This window comes from Spinacia oleracea, chromosome 4 (assembly GCF_020520425.1).
Source record: "Spinacia oleracea cultivar Varoflay chromosome 4, BTI_SOV_V1, whole genome shotgun sequence".
In the NCBI taxonomy this organism is placed as follows: domain Eukaryota; kingdom Viridiplantae; phylum Streptophyta; class Magnoliopsida; order Caryophyllales; family Amaranthaceae; genus Spinacia; species Spinacia oleracea.
Genome location: NC_079490.1, coordinates 16,564,222 through 16,591,120, shown reverse-complemented (window position 1 = coordinate 16,591,120; position 26,899 = coordinate 16,564,222). Strand labels below are relative to the sequence as shown.

Below are 26,899 nucleotides of genomic sequence, written 5' to 3'. Positions count from 1 at the left end.
AATTTTATCAGAATGTATACATCACTGGATTAGGGTTTTGGCTAAGGCTAGTCTAGTAATTACAAAATTACAAATATAATTAATTTACATTAATTACAATATATGTATTCTATCATAAACCTCCCAAACTTTGCTATGGCTGTAACATTGGAGCATAAACCTCCCTGACTATGTTATGACTATGTTATGACTGTAATATTGGAGCATAAATCTCCCTGACTGTAATTTCAGGGGGGAAAAAGTAAAAAAAATTGCTCCACGGGCAATCTTTTAGGGACGGAGGGAGTATGTTGCAAAATTTGCAATAGAGTTTACGAGCCTATATAAAACAAGCTACTAACTATAATGAAGTGCACATTGCTATCACCTGGTCTTTTATGAGTTTGTAAAGAAAGATCCTTTTCTTCAATGGAATTACCACTAAAACTGGTAAAAGAAGATACCAGGTAACTACAGTTACACCATCTCTAGACTCCAGATGACTCGAAACTCGAAAGTAGAGAATTAGAGATGCAAAATTCTAAATGAACCAGACTGAAAGTTGCTTGCTTATGTAAAAATAAAAGTAGCATCTTTAACTTGTCAGTTGCTAACCGTATAAACCATCTGATCTTGCGCGCTTTGTCAGTAAGTCTTTTGCTTCTTAAAGGGTCTGCAATCTTTTCCTTTGTTCCTTTTTGAATAAAAGCCCCATTTTACCAGAATTACCACTCCGTTCAAACGCCACTTGCTTGAATTCTTGGTCCTATACTCGTCCAACCCACGTACAGCCTGCGGGTCCCCAAGACAAGCTCCCTTCTCAGCAACAGCCTGTGTGTCCCCGGAACAGGGGCACTCCTCATCAAGAAGAAAGCCGAAGGAAGGAGATAAGGAATGGAAACCCCTGTCTACTGTCTAGTGATGGAATGGAAAACCTTTGCTCTGTCAAGTGAAGCTTAATGTTAGGTGTGTCAAGGCGAAATAAACATGTAAAATCCAAGTGCAAAAATTCAAGACTGAAAAGAATTAAGCACTTCCTGTTCTTATTAGGATTTCCATACCTTGATTTTCATGTATAAACTGCATACCAATGTAGGAGGGATAGGAAGATAAACCACCAGATTCAGCTGTCATTGATATCGAAAACTCTTGCTCATAATCTGTAACCTGAAGAGGCAAGTTTTCATTTGCAAAACTTGTATAATTTCCCTGTTGAACAAGGTAGACTGAAATATCAGTTAACCACGCCAAATTGTATTAGGACGTTAAGTAGACATAACTGTACAAAAAAGATAACCTCTACCATGGCTGAATAATTTATTTGCCAACGTATTTAGTATTCAGCATTCAGAAACATCAATTCTACATCCCATAATTTTATTCATATTAAGTTGCTCGTACTTGGTTCATGACGGAGTTCAGAAGCAAACTTACATCAGAAAAACCAGAATTTTGTACTGATGCTGTTGTAGAGGTTACGATTTGCTGTTGCTCTTCTTGTACCTGTTGTTGAACATTAGATAGGTATGCGGGTCCTGCTTGAACTAGATTGGTAGAGTCTTCCAAAATTGGAAGCTCATTTCGTTTATCATATGCAGCTATCCTCAGTTTACCAGCCTTTTCCTGCATAAAGAACAGACAACAGAGAAGCCCAAGTAAAAAATCGAAATTACATGGTTTAATTCTTTGCAATTAAAATGAGTTGGACAGGATCATAAACAAACAAACAATACACTGTTGTACTGTTAACCTTCTGAGTAAAGTCAAGGGATTCATAGAGCTGGCTTGTTTGACCGCAGAATGTAACGCTTTTAATGTTGAAGGCACAATCTAACACAAGATTATCCCCTGATGCATAATCATTGTACCAATAAAGCTGGTCGGTTAACTTGCACGCTTCAGCATTTTTTACTATTTCACCCCACTTTGTTTTACCAACACCAAGAATCTGATTTTCACAACAACATTATAAACATCATCAACATAAGACCTGTTAGCAGTAATGAAACTTAGAAATTAAAATGTGTAACAAAGAAAACAGTCCCCTTACATCTTGCATTTTCTTTTCATCAGTGTGAAGAAGTCGTAGGAAATCCTTCACTGTATAAACATGTTTCTCCTATGCCTTACGACAAAGTATCCCAGTTTTGCTTATGTTTTTCAACCGCCATAAAGCATCTTCTAGTAACGGAGTTGCATGCTTTTGATCAGCTGAATAAATAAGAAAATGCACAAACAGCACAATAAAGATGAACATCTTACCAAAAGCCTGACAAAAATTTCTCAAAAAAAGAAGCGATAATTTTCAGTTCCTAGCAAGTTAGCAGCTTCTTATGAAATGGAAATAATATGCCAAGTTCAAAACTGTGATTACCCTCTAGGCGACCTTCTTTCACCCGAAATGCTTTACTTACTGCTGACCTTACAACCACCCCAGAGGGAAGACTACCTATGACTTGAACCCCTAACCTGAACCTTCCACTTTTCACTATTGTCTTTGAGTTATCCGTGAAAGAAATGTTACAAACACTAGCAACCCCTCCAATCAATGGAACCTTGTTGTTGCCCTTCAATAGCGACCCTCTATCTTTCTTTGGGGTTACGATATTCTTTTGGAAATCCTCCTCAGTCCAATCATCTGTATCCTCACCTTCAAAGTCACCGTCAAGAACGACATACTTAACCTTCACACAGGATTCAGGGCCAACTTCAACTCTGTTCCCAGATTCATCAAGTAAGTTTACTGCAAGTGAAGCACCCTCATGATCTTCTACTTTTTTCCTGGTTAACAGTACATCAGGACATTCTCCCTTAAAGGACAATTGCAAGATCCTTGATGCAGATGACGCACCTTGACAAGGCAATGAGCTGCAGCATAGATCAACCTTAAACTTTTAATTGTAGGGGATGATGTCTATCTGAAATATTTTGTGTGACTGTAGTATTAATTTATACAGACAGCCCCTTAGAATGAGAAAATGTGCAGTTTTCACATTATCAAATTGTAACACTGATGAATAAAAGTAAAAGAAAATTTTAGTCCAGGATCAGACACCACATAATGTGGTGTTAACCTCATCCGAGGTGGTTGTTTCATACCCAAAACACGTAGTATATGACATTCTCCAACAAATATAACACTGAACAACATTTTCAAGAATGTTCAGTCGTAAAGATTGATCGAAATAGGGCTAGAAAGCTCCTGACATTGCAAACTTCTGTTGTACCTTTTTATTTTCCTTTTCTAGTTTGTTGTAATTCTTGTGTTTAATTAGCTGTTGCCCCACACACACATACAAAAAGATTGGATAACCATACTTGGTAGTCTTGTAGAGGTTGCACCGTTGCAAACACATCGTTCAGATGGTTTTGTTCGTGTCAACCCCATTTTATTTATACTTGGGAAGTGAATGACTGAGTCATTTAATTTGATTTCAATACGGAGTACGTAGTATTATGTGTGTAAAATCGATAATTGAGATAGATTATTGGAGTGCATTTAGTGTTGTGTTGTTCGAGTGTGATTGGTTCCATGTGGAAGTAGACGATTACTATTATGCACAATTTAGGTTGAGTGAAGCAAATTTACTCTGATGATATATTAAAGATATGGACTCAGATATGAACTCCGCTAATTATTGCACATAATATATAACAACTACGAAGTACTACGTACTTCATTAAAAATTAGTAACAACTACGTACAAGACACCAATTTAAATAATAAAATCAATGACACTAACATATGTCAATCCGTGGACTATGGACCGTGGTGCACATAGAGCATGGTGCACCAAAAGAACATATGTGCATAAGCAAAAGAACATGACGCTGCGGGAAAAGAACATGCGATATAACATTTCACTTTTTTGTTATAAAAATAATATATTATTTTACTATTTATTAAAAACCTAAATATAAAAAAATACTCATGTTATTTTCTCGTAACCGGATGTTCTTTCAATTATATACCAGTGTTCTTAAAGTGCATCATGCTCTATGTGCACCATTGTCCACCTTCTAAATTGCGATTTGACAATCCTTAACTTGGATCGGATCTAGTTTGATCAACTAAGAATACTTCTTAACACACTAAGTAGAGCAGTAGCTATAAACATGTGTATGTATGCATACCATGTATGGATGAAGTAATTAATATCTTACTTATGTTCCTCTCAAAAAAAATTTAAAAAATGTTTTGTTTTATTAACCTACATAAAGTTGATACATATAATCTGATTTCTGAGTTCCATTTGGTTATCGATCTGATATTAGATCTGAACTCCATCATGTTTATTAATCTCTGTAAAAAAACAACAAAAAAAACATCTATAATCGGATTATGTATAATTGAAAACAAGTGAACCCCCTTGATGAAAATCTAAAATCAATATATAGATGCAATCTGTACGGGTGTGCTACCAGCTGGCTGGTAGCATCGCCAATCTGTTAAGGATAAAAGCCAATGATCCTTAACGGCAGCTATTATTCCCTACCAGCATCTCTTAAAAGCCGGTAGGGAGGAGGCACGTGACCAACTCAAGAGGTCAACGGGTCGCTATCAATCGGGTAGGACCCATTTGTCCGTACGCCCGACCCGCGCCTATATATATGGGCTTCATTTATGACAAAAAGGTACGCAAACACAATCATTTCCACTAAACCCAAAATATTTATTACTCATCATACCTGACTTTAGCATCGGAGGGGGGATCCTCGAATCACCCTCGAGGCTAGTTCATCTTTGTTATCTGCGCAGGATATCATCAGGATAACAGCAACACCCGACCAGCAAGACCTCTCCAACCGTTCCCAAATCTTACCGGAACAATTGGCGCTAGAAGGAGGGGCTTTCCCAATCTTGTCAAGCTAATCAGCCACCATGGATACCAACAACAAAAAACCTAGAAAAAACAACAATCTCCCACAATCAGCAGTGATCACACCAACACCAGTAGCACAACCCACCACAGTCAAACCTCCTCTCTTACCTGTCTCAACCAGCCAAGTCACACCACTTACCAATCCTCCCCCAAAAGCACTCAAGTCACAGATAAGCATTGCCCCCCCAGGTTTTGAAGACCCGAACGACGTGAACATAGAGGATGAAACGTCCATGGAGGAAAGGGCACAGGATTCCCTATCCCCCCCACAGATTCAGAGCAACCTCTCGGCGTTGTCCCAAAGGTTCACACCACAACAGCTGCTGACGGCTTCGACCGTCATGAAGGCAATGGCTGAACTGTCCTCGGGGAGGACAGAGGGAAATCAGATCGTGGTTACCGGCAGTCTCCCGGGTGCGATGCCGGTTAGAAATCTCTACGAAACCCTAGAGCATGAAGTGGTACTGCCAGCACAACCTGAACCAATACTTATACGCAGTGAAAATCCGGGTAGAAGAAAAAGGCATAGCTCTCGGCGCAGAGAAAGGTCCATTAGACACCGAGAGTCGGTATCAGAACAAGAAGGGTCGGTTCCTGCTGGTAGGGAATCGACACCGTACCACGAGGAGTACATCGTGCAATCTCCACAGCCGGGTTGGAATAGATATGAAGGATATATACCTCACCAGGAGCCGATGAGGCGAACCATACACCCCAAAGACTCCCCACTATGAAGGGGTATACTGGAACAGCCTATGGAGAAAGTAAAAATGCCGACGTGCAAATACAACGGAACCACAGACCCCGAAAATCATTCCACCGCTTTCGAACAACACATGATGCTGTATTCCGACTCAGATGCCATGTGGTGCAAAGTGTTCCAAACCACATTATCAGGGGTGGCAGCCGATTGGTATAAGAAGTTGCCGGTTGGATCGATATTCAGTTTTCGGCAGGTACAAGAGGACTTTGTGAGGCGATTCATTAGCAAGGTTGAACGAAAGAAAACATCTGGAGAGTTGATGTCAATCTCACAAAGGCCGAAAGAACTGCTGAGAGAGTACCTTACCCGGTTTAACAACGAATCCATCACCATACCAGATTTACAGCAAGAAATAGCCGTCTTGGCTCTGTTGAGAGGGATGCAAGAGTGCGAGTTCAAAAGGTACCTGGGAAGAAAATCATTTACCTCGCTGGGGGAGGCCTTGAGAAAAGCAAATGAGTATATCAGAAGTGATGAACTGATGCTAATATCACCCATGGGGGGAAATTAGGCAGTACAATCGGACAGGAAGGATCATGTTCCCATACAGCAACACAACTACCGAAAAGATAACAGTAGAAAGGAGGGCCATCAGCAGAGAGGGGGATACCCGAATAGACAGCCGGTAGGGGCTTATCAGGTGTACACTCCCCTCAACACCGCCAGAGCTACTATCTACGCAGTAAATAAATCGGCAGCGTGGAGAAAACCGTTACCGATGGATGCTCCAGGTAACAATAAGAATTTTTGTGCTTTTCATAATGATCATGGTCATTACACGGAGCATTGTAAAGAGCTCAAGGATAACATCGAAGAGCTGGTAAGAAGGGGATACCTGTCCCAGTACAGGATTCGACAGGAAGGCCAGGGAGGAAATAATAGACAGGGCAGTTCGCATAGTCATGCCCCATATATACCTACTCAGCCGGGGTATTCACAGCCCGCTGGTAGGATTGAACAGGCACCATCATCCCGACAAGAAATCCGGTCATTACCGGAAACAAGTAAAGATGGGGCCGATAGGGGAAAAAGACCCACTGTCTGGGTGATCTCAGGAGGGCCCGTGCATGGAGGTACAGTTAGCGGGGCGATAAAAAATCTAGAGGAGCACAGGCACCTGGTGAGTTACCATAGCGCAAGGAAATGGCCGGAACCAACCCCCCTACCGGTCATCACGTTCACTTCGGACGATTGCCGCGGCATTATATATCCCCATGATGACCCGCTGGTACTGGAGCTCGAGATAGCAAACTTCCCCGTCAAGAGATGCCTGATTGATGGAGGCAGCTCTGCGAACATCATATTTTGGGAAGCTTTCACCCAGCTGAACATAGATCACGGAGAGTTAGCAAGGGTGAGCTATCCCGTTATCGGATTCTCTGGGGCCAGCGTCTACCCAGAAGGCAGTATCCGTTTACCGGTTCAAGTGGGCAGAGGAGTATCAGCCAGGGACTTAATGGTCGATTTTTTGGTGATAAAAGTACCAGCAGCGTATAACGTGATAATTGGTCGACCATTTATTCATGACGCACAGGCGGTGGTGTCCACGTATCATTTGACCATGATATATCTCTCAAATCTGGAAAGAACAGAAAGGGTACATGGCAGTCAGGAGACTGCCAGATCGTGTTATCTGACAGCGATAAAGGCACCAGGAAGGATGGTGCCGAAAACCAACCTTGCCCGAGAAGCAAACATGCCAACCAAAAGAAAGAGAGGGGATCTGAGCATGGAAAATTTTGATGAAAGGCCTGCTTGCATCCCAAGGCCGGCTGCAAATGGAGAAACTCGGGAAATTGAATTGGTAGAAGGAGTTCCAGAAAGAACGGTACGAATAGGTGCCGATATGGAGGCAGATCAGCAGGTCAATCTTATCGGCCTGTTACGAGAACATGCAGATGTCTTTGCCTTCTCTGCAGATGAAATGCCCGGTATCAGCCTGGACATTATAGTGCATCGTCTGAATGTGGACAAGTCAGTCAGGCCGGTAAAGCAAAAGAAGAGAAATTTCTCCAATGAAAAAAATGCTGCAATAAAAGAAGAAGTGGAAAAATTGCTGGAAGCAGGGTTCATAGAAGTTTGTGACTACCCCGAATGGTTGGACAACGTGGTCATGGTAAAAAAGTCAAATGGCAGTTGGCGAATGTGCGTAGATTTTACCAACCTGAATGGGGCATGCCCCAAGGACTGCTATCCATTGCCACGAATCGATAGACTAGTAGATTCAACAAGTGGCCATGCTCTTTTGAGTTTCCTGGATGCCTTTTCAGGGTACCACCAAGTCAGTTTGTGTAAGGCCGATAGAAAGAAGGCCGCCTTCATCACAGATTCAGGGGTATACAGCTATAAGGCTATGCCGTTTGGGCTGAAGAATGCAAGAGCAACCTACCAGAAGTTGGTGGATAGGGTATTTGCTTCCCAGAAAGGGAGGAACATAGAGGTATATGTGGATGACTCAATAGTTAAAAGCCGATTGGCCAGCGACCACATCGACGACTTGAGAGAAACTTTCGAAACTCTGAGGAGGTTCAGGATGAAGTTAAACCCCAAGAAATGTGTATTCGGGGTCCGATCAGGAAAGTTCTTGGGTTTCCTAGTAAGCGAAAGGGGAATCGATGCCAATCCAGATAAGGTAGAAGAAATTATGAATCTACCAGAACCCGGTTGCATAAAAGACGTGCAAAAGTTAACAGGAAGAATGGCCGCATTGACCCGGTTCATTAGCAAATCAGCAGATAGGTCGTTGCCCTTTTTCAACGTGTTAAAGCAAAACAAGAAATTCAAGTGGGGAGAAACAGAAAAAGCAGCTTTTGAGGCAGTAAAACGGCACCTGCAAGCCTTACCCACAATAGCTCGACCAGAGGAAGGAGACACGCTGCAGCTATACATATCTGCTTCTCAGCACACAGTAGCAGCAGTACTGATCATAGAGAAAGATAAAACACAGATACCGGTGTACTTTGTCAGCCACATCCTGCAAGAAGCAGAAACGAGATACTCCTTGATAGAAAAGTTGGGGTTGGCAGTACTGATTGCAGCCAGAAAGCTGAGACCTTACTTTGATGCACACGGAATCCAAGTCCTCACAAACTATGCACTGGAAAAAGCAATGCAAAAAATGGACACATCAGGTAGACTCCTAAAATGGGCGATTGAACTATCAGAGTTTCACATGGAGTATCGGCCTAGAATGGCTATAAAAGCCCAAGCATTGTCTGACTTCATAGTCGAAGCATCATACCAGGAGGAGGAAATAAAGGAAGGAAAATGGGAAGTAGCAGTAGACGGCTCTGTCACCAAATCAGGGGCAGGAGCAGGGGTAATAATTACTTCACCAGAAGGAGACCAGTTCGAGTATGCTATTAAGTTCTCTTTCCAGGCATCAAACAACGAGGCAGAATACGAAGCCGCAATCGCTGGCATACAGATCTGCACGGCAGCTGGTGCTCGTAGGCTCATACTCACAACCGACTCACAGCTGGTAGCAAACCAGTTCTCAGGAGAATATGAAACGAAGGAAGAATCCATGAAACGATACGCCGAAAAGCTTAAACAATCAGTGGCACAGTTGGAAAGCTTCGAAATAAAATTAGTACCCCGATCAGAGAACATGTTGGCAGACTCCCTGTCAAAACTGGCCAGCTCAAGTGCTCTGATAAAATCAGTAATGATGGAAGTCATGCATCGAAGGAGCACTGAGGTATTGGGGAAAGAGGTCATGGTAATCACGAGCCAACCTAAATGGTATGACACTATGTGGGCATACAAGAGAGATGGAACACTGCCTACAGAAAAAACGGAAGCAAGAAGGTTGATTAGGAACTCATGCTGGTTTGTAATCATCAGAAGCCAACTCTACAAACGGGGTTTTAGCTTGCCTCTTTTACGATGCATATCAGCATACGAATCGGCACGACTGATAGAAGAAATACATGAAGGAGTGTGTGGAAATCATCAGGGAGGAAAAACCCTTGCACTAAAATGCCAAAGGCAAGGATACTACTGGCCGACAATGTTAACAGACGCACAAGAATACGTCAAGAAATGTGAAAAATGTCAAGTTTTTTCAGCAGTCATCAATCGTCCTGCAAACGATCTCATGCCAATCCTAAATCCAGTACCGTTCGCCCAGTGGGGAATGGACATTCTGGGTGTTAGGTTATGATACATATGACAATTCATAAATCATGCGGAAACAACCATTTAGCCAGGAATACATATTATTTACACATAATCATATAGCATAATTTAGATGCATACTCTTTGTTGCGTGCCTTCCCTAGCTGCGCCCGAACCGAACAAGAACAAGTCTTTAGGACTCCAAGTGTCGTCCCTCCGTAGATAGTCCACAGCACGTCCGGATCCGCCTTAAGATTGACCAACTAGAATCGCCCTTAAGGTACTAGAATTTTCGGCACTCTTAGGTAAGAAATATGACTGAATTTTTCTCTCAAAACTCACTTTGAATACTTGAATTAATCTCTGAAAATATGTGACCCTAGGCACGTATTTATAGAGTTATGGAAAGGGAATTGGAATCCTAGTAGGATACGAATTAATTAAACTTAGAATCCTACAAGAACTCTAATTAATTAATTTATCCTTTTAGGAATAGGAATTTAATCATATACTAACTCTAATAGTTTTAGGAATCATGCATGAACACAAACTCACACACACACGGCAGCCACGAGGGCCGCCCATGCGTGTGCGTGCGAGCAGCAGCCCACGCAGCGAGGCCATGGCCTTGGCGCGCGCTGGGCCTGCCTTGCGGTGGGCCTGGGCGCTGCCTTGGCTGGGCGCGCGTTTGGCTTGCTGGGCGATGGTCCGACTTCGTGCTGGGCCTTCGTCCGGCAGGCCTCGTCCGATGCTAATTCGTACGATACGCTTCCGATTAAATTCCCGGTTCCGGAATTCATTTCCGATACGAACAATATTTAATATTTCCAATTCCGGAATCAATTTCCGTTTCGAACAAATATTTAATATTTCCGTTTCCGGAATTATTTTCCGATTCCGATAATATTTCCGATTCTGACAATATTTCCGTTTCCGGCAATATTTCCGATTCTGGCAATATTTCCATTTCCGATAATATTTTCCGATACGTACCATGTTTCCGTTTCCGGCAACATCTACGACTTGGATAATATTTATATTTCCGATACGATCCATATTTCCGTTTCCGGCAATATCATCGTTTCCGGAGTATTCATTTCTTGCCTGTGACGATCTCAGCTCCCACTGAAACCAAGATCCGTCGATTCCGAATATCCATAGATGGAGTATCTAATGCCATTAAATACTTGATCCGTTTACGTACTATTTGTGTGACCCTACGGGTTCAGTCAAGAGTAAGCTGTGGATTAATATCATTAATTCCACTTGAACTGAAGCGGCCTCTAGCTAGGCATTCAGCTCACTTGATCTCACTGAATTATTAACTTGTTAATTAATACTGAACCGCATTTATTAGACTTAACATAGAATGCATACTTGGACCAAGGGCATTATTTCCTTCAGTCTCCCACTTGTCCTTAGGGACAAGTGTGCATTTCCTAATTCCTTTGTCGCTCGATGCTTGCTCTTGAACATAAGGTAAGAGTCGTCATCCTTATTATGTCCAGAGGTGTTCCTCGGTTTCAGAGTTCAACTGATCAAATAAACAGATAATCATAGCCTATGATTCATCCGAGCACGGCCATGCATTTCACAGTTTCTAGCTCTCCGAGTGGCCTTGTGCAACTTTTAAGCATCTCATCCCGATTTATGGGAGGACAATCCCAATCTTGCGATCTTGAGATTAGACTTCGTTTGATAGGTGATTACCTGAGCGTTGCCTTTATAGCCTCCTTTTACGGTGCGACGGTTGGTCAACGTCAAAGCAACCAGTTCTCAAACAAGTAATCTCAAATCACTCAGGTATTGAGGATTTAGTGTCTAATAATTTTAATGAAATTTACTTATGACAGATTTTCATCTCTTACAGTAAAGTTTCATAGGTCTTGTCCGATACTAGTCTTCCCAAAGTAAGTATCTATGCAAATGATTATGGCATTGCCATGTCCACATAGTTCAAGAAACAGAACTACTAGTCATCTTGCATTCTAATCGTCTAACGTTTTCTATGCGTCCAATTTTATAGAAAACTCCGACTAGGGACCATTTTCAACCTTTGACATTCAAGTTCACTTGATAGACATTTCTTAGTCACAGGACTGGTCCTGACAGTCTATCTTGAATATATCGTCAAATTGAAGGGACTCATCATTTAATAAACCACAAATTAAATGGAAAAATGAATTCTTTTCATTTATTGTGAATGATTAACCAATAATGTTTTACAAAGATTTAAACTCTAAAACTTTAAAACATTAAATAGAGACATCAAAGCCATTCTCCAATATGCTTGATTCCCAGAGCTGCAGTGTGCGAGTTGTGCTTCGCCTGCGGCAGAGGTTTAGTTAATGGATCTGATATGTTGTCATCAGTTCCAATTTTGCTTATCTCGACTTCTTTTCTTTCAACGAACTCTCGTAGAAGGTGAAATCTACGAAGTACATGCTTGACTCTCTGGTGGTGTCTAGGCTCTTTTGCCTGTGCAATAGCTCCGTTATTGTCACAATACAGGGCTATTGGTCCTTTAATGGAGGGGACTACACCAAGTTCACCTATGAACTTCCTTAGCCATATAGCTTCCTTTGCTGCTTCATGTGCAGCAATGTACTCCGCTTCAGTTGTAGAATCCGCAATGGTGCTTTGCTTAGCACTTTTCCAGCTTACTGCTCCTCCGTTGAGGCAGAAGACAAACCCAGACTGTGATCTGAAATCATCTTTGTCGGTTTGGAAACTTGCGTCCGTATAGCTTTTAACAATTAATTCATCATCTCCACAATAGACCAGGAAGTCATCTTTGTGCCTTTTCAGGTACTTCAGAATGTTCTTGGCAGCAGTCCAATGCGCCTCTCCTGGGTCTGACTGGTATCTGCTCGTAGCACTGAGTGCGTACGCAACATCCGGGCGTGTACATATCATAGCATACATTATTGAACCAATCAATGATGCATATGGAATCCCATTCATTCGTCTACGCTCATCAAGTGTTTTTGGGCACTGAGTCTTGCTTAGAGTCATTCCATGAGACATGGGTAGGTAGCCTCGGTTGGAGTCCGCCATCTTGAACCTATCAAGCACCTTATTGATATAAGTGCTTTGACTAAGTCCAATCATCCTTTTAGATCTATCTCTGTAAATCTTGATGCCCAATATGTACTGTGCTTCTCCTAGATCCTTCATCGAAAAACATTTCCCAAGCCAAATCTTGACAGAGTTCAACATAGGAATGTCATTTCCGATAAGCAATATGTCGTCGACATATAATACTAGGAAAGCAATTTTGCTCCCACTGACCTTCTTGTATACACAAGATTCGTCTGCGTTCTTGATGAAACCAAAGTCACTGACTGCTTCATCAAAACGTATATTCCAGCTCCTGGATGCCTGCTTCAATCCGTAGATTGACTTCTTTAGCTTGCATACCTTTTTAGCATTCTTTGGATCCTCAAAACCTTCAGGCTGTGTCATAAACACAGTTTCTGTTAAAACGCCGTTTAAGAAAGCAGTTTTGACATCCATCTGCCATATTTCGTAATCGTAATATGCAGCGATTGCTAACATTATCCGAATAGACTTTAGCATTGCAACTGGTGAAAAGGTTTCATCGTAATCCACACCGTGGACTTGCCTGTAACCTTTTGCAACCAATCTAGCTTTGAAAACTTCAAGTTTCCCATCCTTGTCCTTTTTCAGTTTGAAAACCCATTTGCTTCCAATGGCTTGGTAGCCATCTGGCAAATCGACCAAATCCCATACTTGGTTTTCAGACATGGAGTCTAATTCAGATTGCATGGCTTCTTGCCATTGCTTGGAGCTAGGGCTCGTCATAGCTTGTTTGTAAGTCGCAGGTTCATCACTTTCAAGTAATAGAACGTCATAGCTCTCGTTCGTCAAAATACCTAAGTACCTTTCCGGTTGAGATCTATATCTTTGCGATCTACGCGGGGTAACATTTCTAGATTGATCATGATTCTCACCAGATTCTTCTAAAGATCTCTGAGTTTCATCCTGAATGTCATTTTGAGCATTCTCTAGAGTTTGTTGTTCGACTCGAATTTCTTCGAGGTCTACTTTTCTCCCACTTGTCATTTTGGAAATGTGATCTTTCTCCAAAAAGACACCATCTCGAGCAACAAACAATTTGTTCTCAGATGTATTGTAGAAGTAATACCCCTTTGTTTCCTTTGGATAGCCCACAAGGATACATTTGTCAGATTTTGGATGAAGTTTGTCTGAAATTAATCGTTTGACGTATACTTCACATCCCCAAATCTTAAGAAAAGACACATTTGGAGGCTTTCCAAACCATAATTCGTATGGAGTCTTTTCGACAGCTTTAGACGGAGCTCTATTTATAGTGAGTGCAGCTGTATTTAGTGCATGTCCCCAAAATTCTAATGGAAGTTCGGCCTGACCCATCATTGACCTGACCATGTCTAGCAAGGTTCTGTTCCTCCGTTCCGACACACCGTTCCATTGTGGTGTTCCAGGAGGAGTCAATTCTGATAGAATTCCACATTCTTTCAGATGGTCATCAAATTCATAGCTCAGATATTCACCGCCTCTATCAGACCGCAGTGCTTTAATCTTCTTGCCTAATTGATTCTCTACTTCACTCTGAAATTCCTTGAATTTGTCAAAGGATTCAGACTTATGCTTCATTAGGTAGACATAACCATACCTACTGAAGTCATCAGTGAAAGTGATAAAGTAGCTGAAACCACCTCTAGCATTTGTACTCATTGGTCCACATACATCTGTATGGATTAAACCCAATAGTTCATTTGCCCTTTCTCCAACTTTAGAGAAAGGTTGCTTTGTCATTTTGCCAAGTAAACATGATTCGCATTTACCATAATCCTCTAAGTCAAATGGTTCTAGAATTCCTTCCTTTTGAAGTCTTTCTAAGCGTTTCAAGTTTATATGGCCTAATCGACAATGCCACAGATAGGTGAGATCTGAATCATCCTTTTTGGCTTTTTGGTATTTATGTTATAAACTTGTTTGTCGTGATCTAATAAATAAAGTCCATTGACTAATCTAGCAGATCCATAAAACATCTCTTTAAAATAAAACGAACAACTATTGTCTTTTATTAAAAAGAAAAATCCCTTAGCATCTAAGCAAGAAACTGAAATGATGTTTTTAGTAAGACTTGGAACATGGAAACATTCTTCTAGTTCCAAAACTAGCCCGGAGGGCAACGACAAATAGTAAGTTCCTACAGCTAATGCAGCAATCCGTGCTCCATTTCCCACTCGTAGGTCGACTTCACCCTTGCTTAACTTTCTACTTCTTCTTAGTCCCTGTGGATTGGAACATAAGTGTGAGCCACAACCTGTATCTAATACCCAAGAAGTTGAATTAGCACGTATACAGTCTATAACGAAAATACCTGAAGATGGAACGACTGTTCCGTTCTTCTGATCTTCCTTTAGCTTCAAGCAATCTCTCTTCCAATGCCCCTTCTTCTTGCAGTAGAAGCATTCGGATTCAGAAGTGGGTTGACTGACCTTCCTCTTTACAGATTTGGCGCCAGTTTGCTTAGTTGGGCTGGCCTTGTTGCCACCTTTCTTAGCATTCCTCTTCTTTCCAGATTTCTTGAACTTGCCCCCACGCACCATAAGCACATCCTGCTTATCACTTTTGAGCGTCTTTTCAGCGGTCTTCAGCATACCGTGAAGCTCAGTGAGCGTTTTGTCCAGACTATTCATACTGTAGTTCAGTTTGAACTGATCATACCCGCTATGAAGAGAATGGAGGATGGTGTCTATAGCCATTTCCTGAGAAAATTGCTGATCCAGCCGACTCATATTCTCAATGAGTCCAATCATTTTGAGAACATGTGGACTTACGGGCTCGCCTTTCTTAAGCTTGGTCTCAAGAATTTGCCTATGAGTCTCGAATCTTTCGACTCGAGCCAGATCTTGGAACATGTTCTTCAACTCACTGATGATTGTGAAAGCATCTGAGTTGATGAACGTTTTCTGCAGATCCGCACTCATGGTGGCGAGCATTAGACATTTCACATCCTTGTTGGCATCAATCCAACGATTGAGGGCTGCCTGAGTGACCCCTTCGCCTGCGGCTTCGGGCATCGCCTCATCTAGGACATACTCCTTTTCTTCCTGCATAAGAACTATTTGCAAGTTCCTTTGCCAGTCAAGGAAGTTTTTCCCGTTCAACTTCTCCTTTTCGAGAATTGATCGAATGTTGAATGAATTGTTGTTTGCCATATTAAAAACTACAATTGAAAAGAATAAACAAATAAATAACCATTCACAGTTTCTCTTAATAAACTTAAATTCTAGCATAGATGCATAATTCAATGTTTATTAAGCATTTTATTCAAGTTATGTGTTCCGGCAGGTGTGAATAAAATGATTCCAAGATCCTAAAATCATTGAAGAACTAAGCACAGTTTGTCGACTTAATCCTAGAACATCTTAGGTAAGCAAAATCCTTTTGCTAATAGTCTAGAAACTAATCTTGGTTGATAGGTACGTATAAGAACTTATTAGGTAAACCTATCGATTTTGCCACGACATAAAAGGACTCCTTACTTATATCGTTGAGTTTCACCAAAACTAACATGTACTCACAATTATTTGTGTACCTTGCCCCTTTAGGACCAATAAGTAACACCTCGCTGAGCGAAAACTATTAATAGATTGATGTAAAGGATATCCAAGCAAGTGTATATTTTGGCATGGCACCTTTTAACTCAATTTTTAAGTTTGGAACTTAAGGCTCTTACTATGTTGGTTAGATTTTAAGTGAAGTAAAATCCTTAATCATGCAACATAATCAAGCTTTTGATCTCATGCATTTTAAGACATATTTAAAAGCAATAAATAACTTAAAACATGCATAAGATAAATGTGATCTAGTATGGCCCGACTTCATCTTGAATCTTTGACTTCAAAGTCCGTCTTGAAAATCTCCGTGGGAGGCACCATTTTCTTCAAATAGGATAAGCTATAACTAATTACAACTATTTGATGGTACGCAGACCATATTTGAATTGAAAAATAACTTTGGTACTTTAGACCAATTACATTCAAATTAATGGTACGCAGACCATATTTTCTATCCTATTTGGGCCATACTAGTCACTTCAGTAAAACACATTATGCATCACGTAAACATTTGCAGCAATTAATCAAGGGCACCAATAATCTACCAATTATTCAGTCCTTATTAATTCTAATCAAGTTGTTTTAACCTTAAGGATTCGTAGACCTAATCAAGAGTTTTATGACTAAAAGGGCTCCCACTTAAACCAATAAATTCATATGCTTTACTAATTTTAAACATAAAAATGTATTTCAAGTCTAACCGGAAACATACAAATTTAATTAAAATTTAAAGCTCATATAAATTTATAATTGAATCCAAAAAGTTTAATTTAATTTCAGTCGTATTTAAATTAATTCATGATTTTAATTTTAGTAAAATAATTAGAATAAATAAAATTTATTATAATTACAATATTCAAAATTAAAATCCAAGAAAATAATTTAAATTAATAATTTTAAAATTATTTAAAATTACGTAAACTGAAAATTTTCAAATTAAACATTCAAAACGATCTAATCGCAACGCAAACACCCTACGCATCGCACTCCCATGGGCCGCACGCACACAGCCATCGCTGGCCATGTGCGCGCAGCCCATGCGCTCGTCGCATAGCTGCTGCATCTTCCATCGCAAGCCATCGCACGCTATGGTGCTCGCTGCGCGCGCGCCAGCGCTCGACGCACGCGAGCCATCGCTCGCTGTGCGCGCTCGCCAGCGCTCGCTGCGCGCGAGCCATTGCTCGCTGTGCGCGCGATCCATCGCTCGCTGTGCGCGCGAGCCATCGCTCGTTGTGCGCGCGAGCCATCGCTCGCTGTGCGCGCGAGCAATTGCGCGCGATCAATCGCTGGGCGCAGCGCTCGTGGCACGCGAGCTTGCGCTCGCTGCGCGCGAGGCTGCGCGCGCTTGCGCGAGGCAGTGCGCGTCGTGGCGCAGCTCGCTTGCTGCCCACACGCGACTGCCTTGGCTTGCCTTTCGCCCATGCCCATTTTTTCATAGCTCGTGGCCCACGACACAAGGCAGGGCTGCTGCCTTGTGCTCGTGCACCATGCCCTTGCTCATTGCATTCGTGCCGCACGGGCGACGAGCTCCCTTGCTCGTCGTCGCATGCCCGCACTATACAACACCCCTTAAGGGTAACACGAAGCGTCCATTGCTTTGTGCGTGCAAGTTATATGAACGAATCGCATAAAAATTAAAATTTATATTTAAAATTAATGACAAATTAATAAATAATATTAATTTCATAATTTTAGGGCGAAAAATCGAAAATTTATTATCCAATTGATTTCCGATTATTATGGATTCAAGTCTAGGTCATAAAAATTTAAAATTTATCATAAATTTACAATTTTTATGGTGGTTTTTAATCATAGGTTTCTAATTAAATTATAATTAATTATGAAAATCAAATTAATTCTAAATTATTCTAATTTTCAACAAATTAATCATAATTACAAATTAGATTGCATAATTAACAAGGCTAGGCATTCAAACTTGTTAAACATATACATTAGGTCAATCAAAAATTCAAGATTTATCAACAAGAATCGCAAATATTTAATTTAACATCTTAAATTTACGAAATTTTGCATTCGAAAAACTAAAACCTTCGAAAAGTCATAGTTAGTCTTCGAATTTGAGAATTCTGGGTTCGGCAGAAAAATATTAGTTTTGTCAAAATTTTAGAATGCCTTTTACATGCGGAATTGACACAAAAATCACTCGATTTGGATGAGTAACGAAGAAACCGCCGAAAAACTGCGTACGTATAATTAAATAAACGCAATTTGCAATTAATTAACAATTACGAAAATTAATCACCCCTTTTAATTCTTGCAAATTTGTAATATTTAACCATGTTCATGCAATTTAGATTATGAAAATAATAAGGGGCTCGTGATACCACTGTTAGGTTATGATACATATGACAATTCATAAATCATGCGGAAACAACCATTTAGCCAGGAATACATATTATTTACACATAATCATATAGCATAATTTAGATGCATACTCTTTGTTGCGTGCCTTCCCTAGCTGCGCCCGAACCGAACAAGAACAAGTCTTTAGGACTCCAAGTGTCGTCCCTCCATAGATAGTCCACAGCACGTCCGGATCCGCCTTAAGATTGACCAACTAGAATCGCCCTTAAGGTACTAGAATTTTCGGCACTCTTAGGTAAGAAATATGACTGAATTTTACTCTCAAAACTCACTTTGAATACTTGAATTAATCTCTGAAAATATGTGACCCTAGGCACGTATTTATAGAGTTATGGAAAGGGAATTGGAATCCTAGTAGGATACGAATTAATTAAACTTAGAATCCTACAAGAACTCTAATTAATTAATTTATCCTTTTAGGAATAGGAATTTAATCATATACTAACTCTAATAGTTTTAGGAATCATGCATGAACACAAACTCACACACACACGGCAGCCACGAGGGCCGCCCATGCGTGTGCGTGCGAGCAGCAGCCCACGTAGCGAGGCCATTGCCTTGGCGCGCGCTGGGCCTGCCTTGCGGTGGGCCTGGGCGCTGCCTTGGCTGGGCGCGCGTTTGGCTTGCTGGGCGATGGCCCGACTTCGTGCTGGGCCTTCGTCTGGCAGGCCTCGTCCGATGCTAATTCGTACGATACGCTTCCGATTAAATTCCCGGTTCCGGAATTCATTTCCGATACGAACAATATTTAATATTTCCGATTCCGGAATCAATTTCCGTTTCGAACAAATATTTAATATTTCCGTTTCCGGAATTATTTTCCGATTCCGATAATATTTCCGATTCTGACAATATTTCCGTTTCCGGCAATATTTCCGATTCTGGCAATATTTCCATTTCCGATAATATTTTCCGATACGTACCATGTTTCCGTTTCCGGCAACATCTACGACTTGGATAATATTTATATTTCCGATACGATCCATATTTTCGTTTCCGGCAATATCATCGTTTCCGGAGTATTCATTTCTTGCCTGTGACGATCTCAGCTCCCACTGAAACCAAGATCCGTCGATTCCGAATATCCATAGATGGAGTATCTAATGCCATTAAATACTTGATCCGTTTACGTACTATTTGTGTGACCCTACGGGTTCAGTCAAGAGTAAGCTGTGGATTAATATCATTAATTCCACTTGAACTGAAGCGGCCTCTAGCTAGGCATTCAGCTCACTTGATCTCACTGAATTATTAACTTGTTAATTAATACTGAACCGCATTTATTAGACTTAACATAGAATGCATACTTGGACCAAGGGCATTATTTCCTTCACTGGGACCATTCACAACGGCATCCGGTGGAAGAAAATTTCTGATAGTGGCAGTCGATTATTTCACCAAATGGATAGAAGCAGAACCGGTGGCAAAGATAACTGCAAATCAGGTCAAAAAGTTCATATGGAAAAATATAATCACCAGGTTCGGATTACCGATGGCAATCGTGATGGACCATGGGGTACAGTTTGATTGCTCGCCAGTTCAAAGTTTCTTGAGTCTGTACAAGGTTAAGTTTGCCTACTCTTCTGTTTGTCATCCCCAAAGCAATGGACAGGCAGAAGCTGCCAACAAGCAGATACTGGTAGCAATGAGAAAGAAGCTAGACGACTATAAGGCTGGTTGGGCCGATATTGTTCCAGAGGTACTTTGGGGAAATAGAACCACCGTTAAGGAAGCAACGGGAGAGAGCCCATTCCGTCTATGTTTTGGATCAGAAGCAGTGATACCAGCAGAAGTAGGGTTACCTACATTCAGGATCCAGCATTATGAAGAAGACAAGAACGGTAAACTGTTAAAGCAGGAGCTGGATCTTCTACCAGAGATCAGACTCAGAGCAGAAATCAGATCGGCGGCTTACAAGCAGCGTATAAGTAATGCCTACAACAAAAGAGTAAAACACAGACAGCTTGAAGTAGGAGACCTGGTGCTCCGCAGAACTGCAGCTACAGGCAAGGCAAAGGTCCAAGGAAAGTTAACCCCAAACTGGGAGGGGCCTTATCAGATATGGGAAGAAATCGTACCAGGAGCTTTTAGGCTGATGGATATGGGTGGAACAGCGCTAAAAAATTCATGGAACGCCAGCGTCCTTAGAAAGTTTTATGTGTAGTCACTAACCCAAAAAGGCCGATTGAGCCAGGCCTGTTATGGTCCGTGAAATGAAAGAAAGTCGAGGAATTCAAAGCAGAAGAATCAAACCCTTAAAGTAGGTCAGCAAGGCTACTATCAGCTTGCTGACTCGGGGTGATACGAATCAAACCCTTAAAGTAGGTCAGCAAGGCTACTATCAGCTTGCTGACTCGGGGTGATACGAATCAAACCCTTAAAGTAGGTCAGCAAGGCTACTATCAGCTTGCTGACTCGGGGTGATGTATAATCAAAAATCGTGATTCAAACCCTTAAAGTAGGTCAGCAAGGCTACTATCAGCTTGCTGACTCGGGGTGATACGAATCAAACCCTTAAAGTAGGTCAGCAAGGCTACTATCAGCTTACTGACTCGGGGTGATAAAAGAAAAATATATCAGCAAGGTAAAGTACCAGATTCAAACAGCACAATAGTATAAATGAGGGCAAGCATAAAATAGAAAAATAAAACAAACAACACAATATCATAAGTATAAGAGCAACACCATCTGATAAAATAAATTCGACAGCCAACACCAAAACTGACATTTGTTAGCTGTTAAAAATGGCACAAGGTAAAGTACCCTTTACCAAATCAAAGTTTACAAGAACAAGCATAAAATATTCCAGGGCAAAAAGTGACACAAACAGCTGATACCAAAAGTGCGTTTAAGAAAATAAACTAATCTTTAAAAGCAGCAACGCCAGATGAACCACAGGATGATACCGGTGATGACTGCCCGCACCTTCAAACTTGTTGATGATCCGTCTGGTTGGTACTGGAAGACAGCAGGGCAGGATCCAGGTAGTCTTCTTCCTTCAGCTCAATGGGAGGGAGAGTCAAAGGATCAGCATTTTGAATAATCTCTTCAGGAATGATTTGTGTCTCCCAACCAGTAGGTTCCTTGTGCTTCTGCTCCACCAAGAATGCATACTCGATATCCTAGCAATCCTCCTGTGTCAGACCAATGCCATGCACACCACAGAGATGAGCCGCAAACCAGCCACCGTTGTGACTATCAGTAATGCGTTTGCTATAAGTCTGACTACGGGTGAAACGCAAGGCACCATCTCGAGCACCGGTTTTGTAGGCAGTCTTGGCCTTTTCATCTGCTTCCTGCAGCTTCTCAGACAGCTCTTTGTTTTTAATATCCTCTGCAGTCAGCTGGTTCGCAACATTCTCCAGCTCCTTGTTGCGCCGTTTCAACCTCTCCAGCTCAGAGGATTTCTGATCCAGATCACGTTTGGTATCACCCAATTGTTGGTCCAAATCAGCCTGCCTCTTCTGCAGGGCCTCATTCTGCTCCTGGTAGCAAAGGTACAGTTTCACAAGCTCCACTGCAGAGTTGCAAGCCTACGAAAGACAATTCGTCAAAAACAACACCGATTGCATACCTTGAGCAAATATATATATATATATATATATATATATATATATATATATATATATATATATATATATATATATATATATATATATATATATATATATATATACAAAAAGCATACCATAAAAGTAACACCGATTGCATACCTTGAGCAAATCATTCATATGTTGGGCAGCCGGCGCGTCAATCTCAGCAGCAGGATTGTCGCGAGGAGTAGCCAGATCCTTCAAAGCCCTCCAACCCATGCAACCACCCCCTTTGCAGTCGTCGGTGAGTATCGACTCACCACGAAGAAGATCGATTTTAGGGTTCCAGGGTTCATCAGGCTCACCAGGAGGAACCTCAAAGTACTTCATCTTCCTGGGGGTTAGGCAGATCGGAGTCTTCTCAATCCACTCCCCAGGACGGACAAAGACACCCATGTTCAGACCAGAACTGGTACCAGCACTCTGGCTAGGGCGAACATACCCAGAAGAGGTATGCAGAGTAGGAGGCAAGAGAGGAGGAGTCTTCTGGCCATACCAGCAACATCAGTATCATTTACCTCTTGCTCTTGAATCTGGCGGGTTGGAGTCATAAGATCCACAACCATCAAGTCTGGTTGGACTATCGGCTCAACATTCGCGACAGCATCACCCCCTTGGCCTGCGATGTTCACATCTGCAGCCGATTCAAAATCCTTCTCAGGAGACTTCTGCTGAGACTTGTAAGGGGCAGGCTGCGCAGTATCGTCCACTCGAGACCGATTCACTCGAGTGAAGGGTTGGTTACGATCACGAGGACGCCTGCCAGTAAGGGCGGCACCACGACCGCAATCCAAACTTTTAAAACCACCGGCCATATCGGGAGCAGTATGAGTGGTGATGAAAACAGATTTTGGAGCAGGATTATCAGACCAGCCACCGATAGCAACAGCTCCAGTGGGTGCACGAATAGAAAGTGGTTTGGGAGCTGGTATGGAGCTTAATCTTTTTGTCTTCTTAGCAGGAGACTCACTCACAACCTCCTCCCGAGTCGAGCCACATTTTTTGTTGGCTTGGGTTGCGTAGGTCGACAGAGTAGAAAACACACCTTTCGGATTGGGAGGGTTGTTGGTAGTAGGACGACCGTCTTTACCCAAACCAAGGATAGCAAAGTTAAGGGTGTGCAGACCTGGTAAGAAAAAACAAGTAAAGATTTAAACACAGACAACAACAATACGTACAAAACAAGAAAAGCATACTTAAACAATATAAGAGGGGGATATAGCTATCAGCCCCACGACCATACCAAGAGTATGGGTGTGGCACAAGCCGACTGCAGACAACGGCCCATTTCCCAAAATATACTTAGCAGGAGGCAACCAGTATTTAGGAACGGTCACAGACTTCTGCAAACCGGTGTCAACATGCAAGCAGGACACAAACTGATGGGCCCTTTTCTCCCTGAAACCCAACTCCCGAATGGGGTAATGGTTCATATGAGGACGGGGGAGGTGAAATCGAGTCCAAATGGGGAAGTCAGAGGGCACTCTCAACCAGTAGAAATTTTTTTCCCAGTCTTTACAGCTAGACAACTTGGGGTTGACGGTCATTTTGCTTGCCTTGGTGTAAAAAGACCACCATCCAGACTTCTTTTTATATTTTTTCAACCAAATCAACCGCCTAAACAGGTTAATGGTTTGGGGCCATTGTTTAAAAGACAGCAGCCAGGTAAAAGCCACCACATTCCTCACCACCTGAGGCGTTACCTGCGCCAAACATACGTTCCAAGCCCGGAATACCTTCTCTATAAAACGATGCAGGGGAAATCGGAGGCCGAAATCAAGATGATGGGCATACACGCCGATATGACCAGGAGGGCAATCCAAAATCACACTCCCCTCAGCAGGAATCACGAGACGGTAGCCTTTGGGCAGTTTCAAATACTCTTTGGCCCAGCGCGGATGGTTGTCTTTGATAGCCCTATCACGGAAAGATTTGATTATTTTAGCTTTGCCAACGGCACTACCAGCGGGAAGAGGACTCTCAACCCTAAATCTCATCTCCTCTGTATCGGAATCTGGTTCCACATCCAGATCTCCTTCCCTCAAAACCTGCTCACACAGAGAGGTCACGTCTTCACCATCATCCCACAGCTTGCCAATGTCATCATCAGACTCCAAAATTGAATCCCCTATATCCTCATCCTCTTCCCCACCACTACCGGCGGAGTTTTCGGACCCCGAAACATCGTTGGCACGACTGCTAACCTCTCCTTCATCTATCTGACGGCTCCCACCAGCCACGTCCTCTAGATGGGCACCCCTAACGGCATCCTGGATAAAAGACACAACAACATTGCCAAAATTAGTGCCATAGTCACCATATCCTTTACCGGCAGGGTCCATAAATTGCGTCCATGATCGAAGTTCGTACTCAAGGGCAATAGAGGGAGCATCCACTGCCGGGATTGTTTCGCAGTTATTTACTAAATTCAAATCACGACGAATATCGGCTCGTACCTGTTTGCGCATATGAGCCTGTAATTCCTTTGCAGCATCCTCGTAGGACGGTTCGAAATAATCAGAGGTAGACGGTTTATCATCATCTTAAAAATTGACATCCTCAGAAATGGACGCAAGGTCAGCATCGTCATACCCATCCCCACTCAACACATTCTCACTATCTCGCTCACTCGACATTATACCCAAATATAAACCTATACGAAGGGAGGAAACAAAAACAAAAAAGACTATACCTTCTCGCACAACGGAAAATTAGCAGCCCAGAATCGAGGTACAGCACTTCCGCAAGCACCACAGTCAGCAACAGAAACAGCGGCGAAAAATAACTCGCAGGAACAAAGGAGAAGATTTTAGAAGGAGAGAGAAAAGTTTGAAGAAAAGAGCGAAAGTGTTTTGACGTTTTAAGAAAAGAAAGTTAAATAGTCAAAAGTCGGGAAAAACGGGCGATTTGACAGTTAAAAGAAGTTGAAAGGACAGAGCAAATCTCAGCCATTGAAATAAAATGATAAAGCGACACGCGTCGCATAACATGCAGATGCATCACACGTGGAATGAATTTAAGCGGTACAAATTCAAAATACTTCCTAGTCAGCATCCAAAATCTCAAGGGGGCTAGTCAGCATCCAAAATCTCAAGGGGGCTAGTCAGCATTCAAAATCTCAAAGGGACTAGTCAGCGTCCAAAAATCTCAAGGGGGCTAGTCAGCGTCCAAAATCCCCAAAGGAACATATCGGTAGAGGGGAGCAGGGCGCCCTGTCTGCTTAGTTTCAGCGAAATTACAGGTGGTATTCATTATGAGGAGGCTAGTCAGCACTTAACACATAAACAAAACGCACCAGCACATTTCGCGGAAAGCGCGCAGTCGTGGGGGCTAGTTGTAGGAAGAGCACTATTTTCAGAGCAAGCACATCAGTCAAGATAGATATGCTCACTCTGAGGGGGCTAGTTGTACGGGTGTGCTACCAGCTGGCTGGTAGCATCGCCAATCTGTTAAGGATAAAAGCCAATGATCCTTAACGGCAGCTATTATTCCCTACCAGCATCTCTTAAAAGCCGGTAGGGAGGAGGCACGTGACCAACTCAAGAGGTCAACGGGTCGCTATCAATCGGGTAGGACCCATTTGTCCGTACGCCCGACCCGCGCCTATATATACGAGCTTCATTTATGACAAAAAGGTACGCAAACACAATCATTTCCACTAAACCCAAAATATTTATTACTCATCATACCTGACTTTAGCATCGGAGGGGGGATCCTCGAATCACCCTCGAGGCTAGTTCATCTTTGTTATCTGCGCAGGATATCATCAGGATAACAGCAACACCCGACCAGCAAGACCTCTCCAACCGTTCCCAAATCTTACCGGAACACAATCAAAAATAGAAAATTAAATAACATGATAAACAAAAACAAGCAAAAAGTACCTTGTAATAGGAGGCAGGGCAGAATTTTGCAATAGTACTTGATTCAAAGTGTTTTGTACCTTCAATAAAACAACCCAATTCAGTCACACACTCACTCTCATATCTATAAATAGAAAGAATATCTATTTACAAGAGGCAAATGATAAATTCAAGAAAGAATTCACTTTTTCCAAATAAATCAACTCTGATAAATGTTGATTTCGTTGGAAAAATTGAAAATTTTCTTTAGATTTATCACCTCCCTTCTCAAAAATACCTCTTTAATTGAAGATTTAACTTCCTTCAATGAAGATTTAAATACGAAAAACTCATGAAGTAGATTTTCGTAGTTAATAGCATCTCTACAGCAGCACCTGCACATCACACCCCAGAAAATTAGAATTTAGAAACTCAAAAAATTAACAACCATTTTATAAATATATTATTAAATAATACTTATAGTTACTCAATAATTAATAATGTAAGAGATTACTCACTTGAATCTTTGATCAGGGTGTTCTTCACCAGAAAACTTTCCGGACGCCATACCAACTCAAATTACCCACAAAATTAACAACTTTTTTTTAATAAAATTAATTGAGATCAAAAGAGAAGTGTGGAGAACAGGAGGAGTGAAAAAATGAGCACAGTTTGTTGACTTTGTTCTTTTAAAGCCCAG

The 26,899-nt window shown here is 41.8% G+C and overlaps 1 protein-coding gene across 4 annotated transcripts; it reads right to left on the bottom strand.

Annotated features, from left to right (window-relative positions):
- LOC110779730 (calmodulin-binding protein 60 D) lies at positions 1–26,899 on the bottom strand. Of its 4 annotated transcripts, none has more exons than XM_056826656.1 (6): positions 4,669–9,864; positions 2,030–2,190; positions 1,730–1,927; positions 1,414–1,602; positions 1,041–1,188; positions 1–921 (listed from the first exon to the last, which is right to left on the bottom strand). In XM_056826656.1, the coding sequence occupies exons 2-6, from the start codon at positions 2,036–2,038 to the stop codon at positions 842–844; spliced, it is 624 nt and encodes a 207-aa protein (XP_056682634.1). In that variant the 5' UTR covers positions 2,039–2,190; positions 4,669–9,864; the 3' UTR covers positions 1–841. The 4 variants fall into 4 exon arrangements, with proteins under 4 accessions (XP_056682634.1, XP_056682632.1, XP_056682633.1 ...); XM_056826654.1 differs by lacking the exons at positions 1–921; positions 1,041–1,188; positions 1,414–1,602; positions 4,669–9,864 and adding exons at positions 2,354–2,847; positions 26,242–26,300; positions 26,498–26,594; positions 26,718–26,899 and having other exon boundaries at positions 1,789–1,927; XM_056826655.1 differs by lacking the exons at positions 1–921; positions 1,041–1,188; positions 1,414–1,602; ... (1 more) ...; positions 2,030–2,190; positions 4,669–9,864 and adding exons at positions 2,778–2,847; positions 18,836–22,297; positions 22,478–23,483; ... (1 more) ...; positions 26,498–26,594; positions 26,718–26,760.